At 40.9% G+C, this 12,517-nt stretch overlaps 2 protein-coding genes across 7 annotated transcripts in view; both read right to left on the bottom strand.

The window, feature by feature from the left end:
- Nucleotides 1–12,517, bottom strand: part of LOC129730320 (prolyl endopeptidase FAP) — a 343,985-nt gene that overhangs the window by 239,104 nt on the left and 92,364 nt on the right. The gene's annotated exons all lie outside the window — the stretch shown is intronic.
- On the bottom strand, nucleotides 4,248–5,093 carry LOC129728504 (uncharacterized). Its single transcript, XM_055686950.1, has one exon. The coding sequence runs from the start codon at nucleotides 5,091–5,093 to the stop codon at nucleotides 4,248–4,250; it is 846 nt and encodes a 281-aa protein (XP_055542925.1).

The following is a 12,517-nucleotide window of genomic DNA, read 5'->3' as shown; positions in this document are numbered from 1 at the left end:
CTATAGGGGAGCTCCGTAGCCGCCGTTACAGAGTCCGCTTTGGTAAGCGGGTGGTCGTGGGTTCGAATCTTAGTAGAATCAGGATTTGGTTGCCAAAGGACTTGAGCATGGGTTTATTCTCAGGCTTCCCAGCAAGTACCCTTCCTTCAATCTGAATTCTACAGTACCTCTGTGGACTCTCCTTCTAACAAAATTGAGTCCCTGTATAATAAAACTGGTGTGAGTAACGTATGAAAGTTCTCTCCAGGAAATTGTAATTAGGCGATATTGTAAGGATGGACAGAGGCTCGGTATAGTAGAGTAGTAAGCTTGAAACGGAAAGGTAAAACTCACACACAAGCACGGATATGAATGTTAAGTGTATCACTTACTTCAATAGTGATACTGCCAATATTATGAAGTGCGGAGTACAGAAAACACCTGGGCAATATCACAATAGATCTAAGCTCTGGTCGCAGTCCACACAGGTAAAAAAATACGCTTGGCTATTGCCCAATATCTTTCGATGGGACGAAATTCTGGACTGTTTGGTGAATTAATCCTTTCTTCGATAACATCAATATTATTCTTCTTGTACCATTCTTCACGAGGCCTTCGTGTGACTGGATGAACGGCAAAACTGCCTCCTGAAGACACTTCTCCTTGTAAACTTGTCCATTCATGGTTGCTCCAGTGATGACAACTTTTGTCTTTTTTCCACTGCTACAGATGGCCTGCCACATCATCAACTTGTGGGCGAATTTATCCGCGAAAAAATTTTAGGTTGGAGCATTTTCCTTACGGTTTGCAAGGTAAAATTTTCGACCCGGGATTTGTCCAAAGTCCATTTTGACGTATGTTTTATCGTCTATCAATATACAGCCGTTGTACTCTGTCAGGACTTGCTCGTATAGCTTTCTTGCTCGGGTTTTGATTCTGTTTCAACATCCTGTTGGGTTGTTTGCTGGCAGATTCGACGAACTGTATTATGTGTGTGCTGCATTGAACCTTTTCGCCAAATCACGGAGGGAGACCCCAGGTTTATTCCGGACTGCCCTGATGAAGGTCAACGTAGTTTCCGGTCCAAAGTTACACTTCTGCGTTTGGTTTGTTGAGCGCGATCCACCGTCAAAGTGTCCCGGTAACGTTTGAGCATGGTATTCACAGTCGATTTCGGTAGTTTAAAAGCCTTGGCGATCATTCCTCCTAACCCTGTTGGGTTTTCGGCGTAGATATGCACAATTTTTTCTCATCTCTCGCGTACCATCTTGGATAGCTTTTCAACGCGTGTACCAATCCTGACGAAATTTTCCCTACTAAGTAAACAAACCTTTCAGATCAAAACACTGTTATTAGTTTTTAGGTACAACGACTAAAGGCGATGCAGTAAATCAAAGGGAACGGACAAATACTAACTGGAACAAACCTTACTTATGGGTTATACCTAATTGTCTGAAGTTTGGAAAGGATCGGTCAACTAGGTAATTTTCTTTTTTTTTTTTTTATTAAAACGAAATTAGAAAAACAATGCTTTGGTGCGCTGATATCACTCACTCTGAACACGCATTGCGTTGTAGTTAATAATGTCAGAGAATATTGAAGAGAAAGAATACGAGAGAACAATGTAAGTGTTTTCTGCTATCATTAGCTATATCCCTTGATGGAAATCAATTTTTCAAATTTCGTTAGGTAGGTCTCAAATATTTTGTTTTCTCGAAAAATCCCCATGCAAAATAAAAGCAACCGCAGGTATACAGGGTGCGCCATAATTATTGCAACAAGAAACAGAGCCCAGAACCAGAAAGAGCAGGCTCTTTCCGGCGCGCAAACAACAAAAAGGCTCGTGCGATGCAAGGATCTTCTTGCCCGGGCCATTCGTCACGAGCACCTGACGACGCTCTTCACCGACGAGAAACTCTTTACCGTTAAGCAAGCCCACAACCCCCACAACGACTGAGTGTTCGCACGAACATCAGGAGATGCTGATTCAGTTGGAAGAACGATCCTTCACACTTCACACCCAGCTTCTGTGATGGTTTTTGCTGGAGTGACCGCTGATTCGTGAACCGAGCTGCTCTTAATCGAAAAAGGAGTTAAAATCGAAGATGATTACTACCTGGATGAGATTAAGAAGAAGAATGTGATGGATTGGGCCGAGAAAACGAATAACAATCAAAGCTGGACCTTCATGCAAAACGGAGCCCCGGCTCACACAAAAGAGACTGTTCAAGATTGGTGCAAGTCCAACTTTCCCTCTATCATCATCAAGGACTCGCCAGATCTCAACGTGATGGACTTCTTGATTTGGAGGATGTTAGGGGCAAAGGCCTATCGAGTTGAAGAATTCTTTGCTCAAAGCTTGGAAGGAGATTCTTCAAAATGACATTCAGTCCACCGTCGAGTCTTATCCTAAGCGTCTCCTAGCTGTAATCAGAGCTAAAGGAGGAATGAGTTGTTGTTTTTTCAATTGTTTCTACTCAATAAATTATTGTAATTTCAAAAGTTTTCTTTTGATGCCAAAAACGTGGTTAACGATCCTCTGTTTCTTGTTGCAATAATTATGGCGCACCCGATAGTCACAAAATTCCATCCCACAAGCAGACAAACATTTAATGCAACCTTCTGTTGCGTAGTCTGAAATAGTATTGTTCCGATAAAAGATAAACTTTCCTCAGAGCAGTTTTTATGTTAACAGCTTGAAACTAAAATAGTTTTATTTATTATAAAAGAAGATAACATGGATTGAAAAACTTACAATTAGTTATCTTCTATTTTTTCTCAGCTGGCAAGAAGGCACTCCTTTTCCGGAATTAAGCTGCTAATTTACGCAGTCTCCCGTCACCGTTTTATCAACTAAATCAAAGTATGTGAATTAAATAATTATATTTCGCGGTGGATGGTATAATTACTTACTTTAATCAATCAATTCTCTTGTTGAATATATGAAATGGTATAGTTATCTAATTGAGTGCATGTGTATCGATTAGTTAGGTTAAACCATGCTTGAATGAAACTAAATATTCAATTTCTATATAAATCCACTGCTCTCCAAATATATTTATATACAACACTTACTTTAGATAGGTATTTTAATTCTATTTTCCGATTTTTTATTTAATTAGATAGGTATTTATTATTTAATAACTTTGTATAATAGCTTTAAGCACTTTGCGTCTATCGCGCAGCGAATAGCTAACCAAAAAGAACTATACTTGAATACGTTTCCGTTCCGAAGTGTTGAACAATAGCCATTGTGATATTAACTGAGGCGAAGTGGCAGGGTTGCGTGATCTATTTCGTATGGTTCTACACGATTATTCCGAACATACCCCCGCCCGTAATCCTGATCAGGGTGCGCCAACCGGATCAGCGTTACCTTCTTTAATCTCTAGAACTGCCAGGTTAGCAGTCGCTCTTTTGATAACTCTATGGTTTGTCCTGACGAATGCTTGGCGAATCCTTCCATCGCCTGATACGATTGGTTCTTCCACGATTCCTCTTATCCAAGCTTTTCTTTTAGTTCCATCAATCACGTAAACTAAATCTCCTTTTTGTAGAGGGGTGGATTCTTCGAACCACTTTTTCCGTTGGTTAATCCCAGGAATGTACTCTTTCACCCATCGTTGCCACGCTTTGTTCGCAAGCTCCACTGACCGTTGATAGGCATCGCGAAGTGCCAGTGCGGGGCACGATGGAGGTAGTACTTCCTGTGGCTCATTCGCGCCTATTCCACGGAGGAAATGATTAGGCGACAGTGATTCCTGAAGAGAGGCTTGTGGAGCGTACATTAGTGGACGACTGTTGATCATGTCTTCGATCTGGACTACAGTGGTCGAAAAAATTTCGTCGGTAAGTTTTCTACCATCATCGAAAACCGTCATCACGTTCTTAACTGTTCTTACCATGCGCTCCCATACGCCCCCCATGTGGGGGGCGGCGGGTGGATTGAAATGCCATTTCGTACGTGCACTAGTAAATCCATCGGCGCATTCGAGTTCTATTTCATGCAGGTGTTGAATTAACTCTTTACTTGCCGCTTTAAGGTTGGTACCGTTATCAGAAAAGTACTCAGCTGCTGGTCCGCGTCGGGAAATGAACCGCCGTATTGCCATACTGCAAGATTGGGCGGTAAGGTTGTAGGTCACTTCAAGATGAACAGCTCGTACTACCAAACATGTAAATAAAGCAATCCATCTTTTTTCGGAACGACGTCCTATCGATACTTCTATTGGTCCCAGATAGTCAATGCCGACAAAGGTAAATGGGCGCTAGTACGGGGTCAAACGTTGAACGGGCAGAGACGCCATTCGTGGAGTTCTCGGTCGATTTTTATGAACTTTGCACCAAACACAGTTCCGCTCGGCTTTCGCTACCACCGAATTCAAACTAAATATGAGAAACCGTTGTTTTATTTCGTTTTTCACGGTGTCTCTGAACGCGTGTCCAAACGATTCGTGATAGTGTCGCACTAAAAGTTCAGTAACGATGCTATCCTTGGGAAGGATGATGGGAAAACGCATGTCGAACGGTAATGTATCTGCCATATCACATCTTCCTTCCATCCGTAGTACCTTGTCGCAATCTAAGAGCGGTGTCACTTTATAAAGTGGGCTACTTTTCTCCAGGTGCATCCACCGTGACGGTTCAAGTTCTTGATTTTTAGTAAGAGTCTTTATTTCGTCACCGTACGCGGGGCTTTGGGCATATCTGAATAATATTATTTCTGCTTGATGATACTCGCTTTGAGTCAACGGTACTCTGATCGTTGGAATAATTACCATTATTTTCTTTAGTTGATTGGGTGTTGGTTTCAAAGTTTCAATCGGATCTCTTCGTAATTTTCGACGGCAGTTAGAATTGAAACGAAGTACACTCGCCACTGTTCTCACCAAAATATTCCACTTGGAGAATCTGGTCACATCAATGAGCGTTTCTGGTAGCACTACGTCGTGGAAAAGATACATTGCTCGCATTTCTGTCTTGGTGTTCGCAGGGGGTAAAGGTTGTTGTGGCCAATTTTCCATGCTGTCATAAAGAAAGCTTGGGCCTTGGAACCATTCCTTGGACAAGCCTGAGTCCGGCCTCCATTTCGTGAGACGGTCTGCGATATTCATTCTTGATGATATCCACTTCCATTCCGATTGTTTAGTCAGGCTTAGTATTTCTCCGATTTTAAAGCTGACAAATTGTTTGTAGCATTTCTGGTCTGATGTCACCCAAGATAGAACGGTTCGTGAATCGGCCCATATAAAGGTTTGTGTTATTTTTAGCGAATGCGATTTTTTTATTGTGTGCGACATTCGGGCACCCAACACAGCCGCCTGTTGTTCTAGGCGGGGAATTGTAAGCTGTTTTAAAGGGGCTACTTTCGACCGTGCCATGACAAGTGAACATCTTACATTTCCTTCTGCTTCAATTCGCCGATCCATATGCATTTTCTCCAGCATCTGTAAATATGTGCAATTGAATTGGGCCGAATTCTTTGGACTGTAATGAACCAAAGTAACTGCGTGGGATCTTTGAATCCGCTATTTCAGGCAGTGCACCGATCCAAGATTTCCATTTTGAGAACGACTCGTCATCTATGCGACGCTATCGCTTCTGAGGGAACAGCAAATGATAAATAATCTTTGTGAGGGTTCCATATAACACCCAACACCCGTTCGTTTTCAGTCACTTTGTCTATATGAAAGTGAACCAGTTCAGTTGCCTTTTCCTCACCCAGGCCCCGGAGTACAAATGCTGAATTTGATGACCAATTTCTGACCTCGAACCCTGCCACAGCGTTAATAAATCATACTTCCTTAGCTCGGCTCAAAGCCTCTTCATCTGAGTCCAGGCTATCAAAGAAATCATCTACATATGTCCGATCTATGATTGCCTCAGCTGCGTCAGGATATTGAGCAGCATGTTCTCGTGCATTGCGGTTCTTGATATATTGCGCAGAGCACGGTGAACAAGTGGCACCAAAGGTAGCCACATCCATTACGTAAATCTCCGGCAGTTTAGTCAAATCAAATCGAAATATAAACCGCTGTGCTTGTTTATCGGTATCTCTTATACGCAACTGGTGGTACATTTCTCGTATGTCACCACCAATTGCCACCGGGCGCTCTCGGAACTTACTGATAACTGCTGGAAGTGATGTGAGTAGGTCGGGCCCTTTTAGCAGCGCGGAATTTATTGAAATGCCACCTACAGTTGCCGCCGCATCCCACACCAAACGTAGTTTCTTTGGTTTCTTCGGGTTCAATACTATATTCAGTGAAAGATACCATACTCTTAAACCATCTGCATTGGCTAATTCCGCCTCCGTCGCTTAATGCGTATATCCTTTTTGCAGGTAGGATTCTATTTGCTCATGGACCGCCTTTTGAAGCCGTGAATCTTTTGCAAGTCTTCTCTCAAGCGCCATCATTCGTTTCATGGCCATAGGGTAGCTATCGGGAAGGGTTATTTTGTCGCTTTTCCAGAGTAATCCGGTTTCATAACGCCCATCAAGGCGTCGAGTCGTTTTTTCGAGGATGTTTCGAGCTCGCAAAATATCCTCTGTCTCCGGCAGTGCTTCTGTTTGCATACATATATCTTCTAGAGTATATTGTGTTTTGAGTAAATCATGTAATTCTTGATTACTGACGGTCTGAGCAGAGTGAAAGTGCACGTATGCTTTCGCTGAGGTCTGCAATTGTTCGGGACCGTATATAGACCATCCTAGCAGCGATCGAACAGCTATAGGTTCTCCGTAGTTCCCTACCTTTGATTCCAGGGGAGCAAACAAATGAAGATTGTCAAGACCAATCAGAATTCGAGGAATTTCCGCTTCATAATTTGGTAATGCAATACCGTTAAGGTGGCCATACCGCTTCGTAACCTCTTCGAAACAAATTTCTTGTTTTGGTAGAACTAACTCGCTCACCGTACGCGCTTCCTTTAGTTGATGTCGTATAGTGCATCCTCTGGCAGAAATTTGAAGATCAATCTTCCGTGACGTTTCCTCGTGCCGCTTCATATTCGCTGTCCAAACAACTACTAAAGGTTCTGGAACTCCGCTGGCATTAAGCAGTTCAGCTATTGACTCCTCCACCAATGTTGCTGATGCGCCCTCATCAAGAAAAGCGAACGTTTGTACGGATGTTTTCCGAAATATAGTGTTACAGGAACTATGCGAAAAATCACGGTTCGAGTAGACTGAAAGTGAGCGTTATTCCCAACTAAAGCCAACTGAATGCTTTTCTCTGCTCTATGCAGTAAGAAATGATGGGCTTTGGAGCAGTTCGGTACAGTGCACTGTGGTTTAAAAGTCGATTTTGACGCGCTAAATTGATAGGTCCACGTACGTTGGATATACAATTATGACGTCTTCAGCAAAATTGTTGGGTAACACCTCCTGCATCTTTTGGTGCTATAAGATTTGTGATTAATCTCCCCAAAAGTGATATGAAAAATTTATTTTTTTGTTCCATCGAGATACAGAGTTGGTGTCTTCAGTAAAGTTATAGGTATAACCAATACGACCGACTTTGCCGAAGACAAAAAATTCGTATCTGATATTCAAATTGACTTAGAGATTTTTTTTTGAAAATAGACCTGTCAAAACACATTTCTCAATGAAACATATTTTTTTCTGTTTTCTAGGCCTTCTTTATGTTTTACAAAGTTGTTAGCAGTATCAATATACACAACTGTCTGGAAGGTACTATACTCGTATTGTTTGAAAAACTATGGGTTATGGGCTATTTATTATTTTTTTTCGCCATATTTCAAATTACTGTATCTTTCTTAGGGGCAGGTAGATGCAGATTCGGTAGTAAGCATATGAAAGTATAACAATGGAACTTTCAAACGCTGGTAGTTTCGCTAGTCCACGACTTTCTGCTGATGATTTGTGTTCATAACAAAAAACCTCGTTTTTACCCTCTTTCATGATTTAACCAGGTAAAATACTAATATTGCAAACCAAGATACCACGTAATAAGTTCGTATCTATGGTGACCAGTCGACCAAGCGTGGCTCAAGTATTTCCGAACAAGTAAATTGCATATGCTTGTTTTTGGTTCACCTCGAAGGTTCTTAATCAAAGACCATGAAAGTGCTATTATAACACTAAGTTGATAACTGTAGAACAAGCAAAGTTACCATAAACCTCTAACACAGTGGTTCCCAACCGGGGGTCCACGGCCGGCAAGGGAGCCGCGAGGCTCATCTAGGGGGGCTGCGAAATTGTTGGTAAATTTGATAGGCAATCAAAATTTTTATTGTAGGTGTCTTTGTGAAAGCGGATTTTCGATTATTATGCCTATTAGGACTAAGACGTGAAACAAATTAGACTTGCAGGACAATATGAGACTAAAAAACGCAGACTCGTATCGCAAACTTGTATCTGAAATTTTTTGGGGGACCGCAATGCTCTCTGTGCTTCGCAAAGGCGGCCGCGGAGCTTTTTGTATTTAGCAAAAGGAGCCGGGGACCAAAAAAGATTGGGAACCACTTCACTAACATATTCTGAGCCTCTTCGGAAACACTAATTTACTGTTGTGCAACCAAGCATCTGCTGGTAAGTTTGTACCCGCGATATTATCTACCAACAAGCGTCCACAATGTATTAATTCATGGGTTGGCCGTAATCATCCATTTCAATGTTTCAATCCGCCAGCTTTTAGAAAAGGCTCAGGAAGTAACGAACAAGAATTGGGAAAGGTACATGAATTTACCTTTGGAATGTGTCAAGTTATTTTCAAAACTTAAATTCAACAGATATCGAGAATACAATACTCGTGAAGCTATTGGATAAACTGGCTACTTGCTTCATCAGACCCCGTAGTAACGTCCATTCGCGGATGGCCGAAAATCACGAGAAGCTATTACTTGATAATGTTATGATGCTGCTAGTACGAATGTGTCGGAACCGACAACTGCATGTCGACAATAATAATTAATAGTTACTACTGAATGCAATAGCATTGAAAAAATGAATACGACCAAACAAAATTCAACAAGAATAACACTTAAATTGTAATTGATGATAGTGGTTTTATATTTGCTATTATCCTGCTTACAATTTCCGTTCTTTGTTTGTTCTACAGTTATCAACTTAGTATTAGGTTCATTGTTTTTGATTGAGAACCCTCGAGGTGAACCAAAAACAAGCATATGCAATTTACATGTTCTGAAATACTAACCAAACTTGGTAGGATGGTCACCATAGATACGAACTTATTACGTGGTATCTTGGTTTACAATATTAGTATTTTACCTGGTTAAATCATGAAAGAGGGTAAAAACGAGGTTTTTTGTTATGAACACAAATCATCAGCAGAAAGTCGTGGACTAGCGAAACTACCAGCGTTTGAAAGTTCCATTGTTATACTTTCATATGCTTACTACCGAATCTGCATCTACCTGCCCCTAAGAAAGATACAGTGATTTGAAATATGGCGAAAAAAAATAAAAAATAGCCCATAACTCATAGTTTTTCAAACAATACGAATATAGTGCCTTCCAGACAGTTGTGTATATTGATACTACAAACAACTTTGTAAAACATAGTGAAGGCCTAGAAAATAGAAAAAAATATGTTTCATTGAAAAATGTGTTTTGACAAGTCTATTTTCAATAAAAACTCTCTAAATCAATTTGAGTAACAGATACGAGTTTTTTGTCTTCGGCAAAGTTGGTCGTATTGGTTATACCTATAACTTTACTGAAGACACCAACTCTGTATCTCGATGCAGCAAAAAAATAAATTTTTCATCTCAGTTTTGGGGAGATTAACCACAAATCTCATAGCATCAAAAGATGCAGGAGGTGTTTCAACAATATCTAAACGTTCGCGAATGCTCAATTTAGCAAAATCATCGCAAAAGCGAACCTTATGATCGTTTCGCTGACAGACTACACAGGCTTTCGTTATTTTCAAATATGTATCTGTTTTCGACTCACCGGGTCGATTCAATTGCGCATTGTGTGTGTGTATAAACTCTCTATTTTTCGGCTTCGCTCTATCAAGACGCGCTGTATCTTTTTGTTCCGTTCCCGTGAAATCGGCGACCTCTGATACTTCTGAAACGATTTCGCTAATAAAGTCGGAAAAAGTCCTTAAGGGCGTTTCCTTCCTCCCGTGTTTGTATCGTACCCATTCTAGTTTATACTCGGGTGGCAATTTAGTAACAAGCTTTTGTACGAGCATAGGATTGCTCAAATGATCGTGTAAGCCTGCCGCTTCCAGGTGATCGCTCAGTTGTCTAACTGCGATTCCAAAGTAAAGGAATGTGTCAAGTTTATCCAACCGCGGGGCCTGTGCCTTACGCACTTTCGCTACCAAGCTTTTCAAAAGCTTTTCCGGATTTCCGAATAGTTTACGCAAATCTTCGATCACCTCGGGAACTGACTCTGGCATCAACAGACGACTCTACACAGCTTCTCTTGCTAATACCTGCAAACAGTCCTGAAGCCTTTACAAATTGTCTGTGTTCGTAAAGCCGCAGACGGCTGTGGTATATTCGTATGAACTTATGAATAGCGGCCAAACCTCCACTTCCCCTCGGAAAATTGGAAGGTGTTTGGATACAGCTTGTCTAGCAGCCAGCTGTTACTGTGTCGGTCCACGACTTACGTCGTTCCTCGGAAACGACCTGTCTTGTCTTCTTCGGTTGAGTATGGCTCGAATCTTATCTTCTTCTTCTGGCGTTAGGTCCGATTCCTGCAAAAACTCATCGATTTCTTGTTCTCTATTCTCAACTCCTCGACGCGAATCCTTATTTAAAATGGATGTTTGATTGGTCCCCGGCTCGTTAAGCATCGTAGATCTATCAAGCCTCTTCAGTGCACTTAGCATCTCATTTGCGATGACCGGGTAAGAAGCTGAGCGTTGCACCGTTTCAGACCGTCGCGGCGGTTTGGAGTTAGCACCACGAGGTTCGCTCTCCACAGATTCTACCCAGCTCTTAGCTCTATCGTTATCCATTTCCTCCCCGTCCATATCTTCGGAGTCTTCTAACTCTTCATATTGTCGGGACAGATCCTCTTTAGATTTTTGGAAACGATCTCGAAGTCGTTGACGACGCTGTAGAAATTCCTGCTCGTCCTTTAATTGGTTTTCTAACAACTCTTGCTCTTGAGCAAGTTCTTTTTCCAACATCTTTCTTTGCTGCAACCGTTTTTTATCCAAAATCTCTCTTTCCATCTTCATCCGAGTTTCATGAAGAAATTTTCCCATCTCCAATTCTTTTTCTTTAGCGCGTTGCTCACGTCGTAACAGATCTAGCGATTCTTCGAAAACGATTGCATCGGTGCTTACTTTTCCGGAATCCAGGCCGGTATCACTTTTTGAACCGTTTTTTTAACAGATGTTTTCTTGGCAGATCCCTTTTTGACGATTTTTGGCGCTAGCAGTATATTCGTACACCGTAAGCATGTCCACGGAGTCTCCTTAATAGCCTCTGTCACACCCGCACACCGATAGCGGGCCCATAAATCACATACATCACATTGAACCATATCGTCCATGCTATCATGCTCTTCACACAGCATACAATTGTGATCGCTATTTCGATCTCCTTCCGCGGCTGAAGTTAATCCCTCTGCCATTTTGAGGTCATCCGAGAATAATTTTTCAAGAATGTTCCAATAAAAGATAAACTTTCCTCAAAGCAGTTTTTATGTTAACAGCTTGAAACTAAAATAGTTTTATTTATTATAAAAGAAGCTAACATGGATTGAAAAACTTACAATTAGTTATCTTCTATTTTTTCTCAGCTGGCGAGAAGGCACTCCTTTTCCGGAATTAAGCTGCTAATTTACGCAGTCTCCCCGAATAAAGTTAGAAAACAAAATGATAACATGATGTGATGCCCAGTTATCAAGTAAGCTAAATCCTATAACTTGATTTCCTATATTTAGATAACAGAAGAAAACTAATTGATTTCAAAACTGCCAAGATTTGTTATTCAGATGCCCTGAGAGTTGTTATCTTACTTTACTCGGGTCCCGTCACCGTTTTATCAACTAAATCAAAGTGTGTGAATTACATAATTATATTTCGCGGTGGATAGTATAATTACTTACTTTAATCAATCAATTCTCTTGTTGAATATATGAAATGGTATAGTTATCTAATTGAGTGCATGTGTATCGATTAGTTAGGTTATCCCATGCTTGTATGAAACTAAATATTTAATTTCTATATAAATCCACTGCTCTCCAAATATATTTATATACAACACTTACTTTAGATAGGTATTTTAATTCTATTTTCCGATTTTTTATTTAATTAGATAGGTATTTATTATTTAATAACTTTGTATAATAGCTTTAAGCACTTTGCGTCTATCGCGCAGCGAATAGCTAACCAAAAAGAACTATACTTGAATACGTTTCCGTTCCGAAGTGTTGAACAATAGCCATTGTGACATTAACTGAGGCGAAGTGGCAGGGTTGCGTGATCTATTTCGTATGGTTCTACACGGTTATTCCGAACAAGTATATTTTCCCGACATTTCTTCACTAGAATAAGGTGCTGATACTAGACACCTTGACTGCC

This window comes from Wyeomyia smithii, chromosome 3 (genome assembly GCF_029784165.1).
Source record: "Wyeomyia smithii strain HCP4-BCI-WySm-NY-G18 chromosome 3, ASM2978416v1, whole genome shotgun sequence".
Taxonomy (NCBI): domain Eukaryota; kingdom Metazoa; phylum Arthropoda; class Insecta; order Diptera; family Culicidae; genus Wyeomyia; species Wyeomyia smithii.
This window is presented reverse-complemented; position numbering and strand designations above follow the sequence as displayed.

Bases quoted from the DNA above. Each gene is read 5' to 3' on its own strand.
- LOC129728504 (XM_055686950.1), bottom strand. From the start codon at position 5,093: ATGAATATCGCAGACCGTCTCACGAAATGGAGGCCGGACTCAGGCTTG.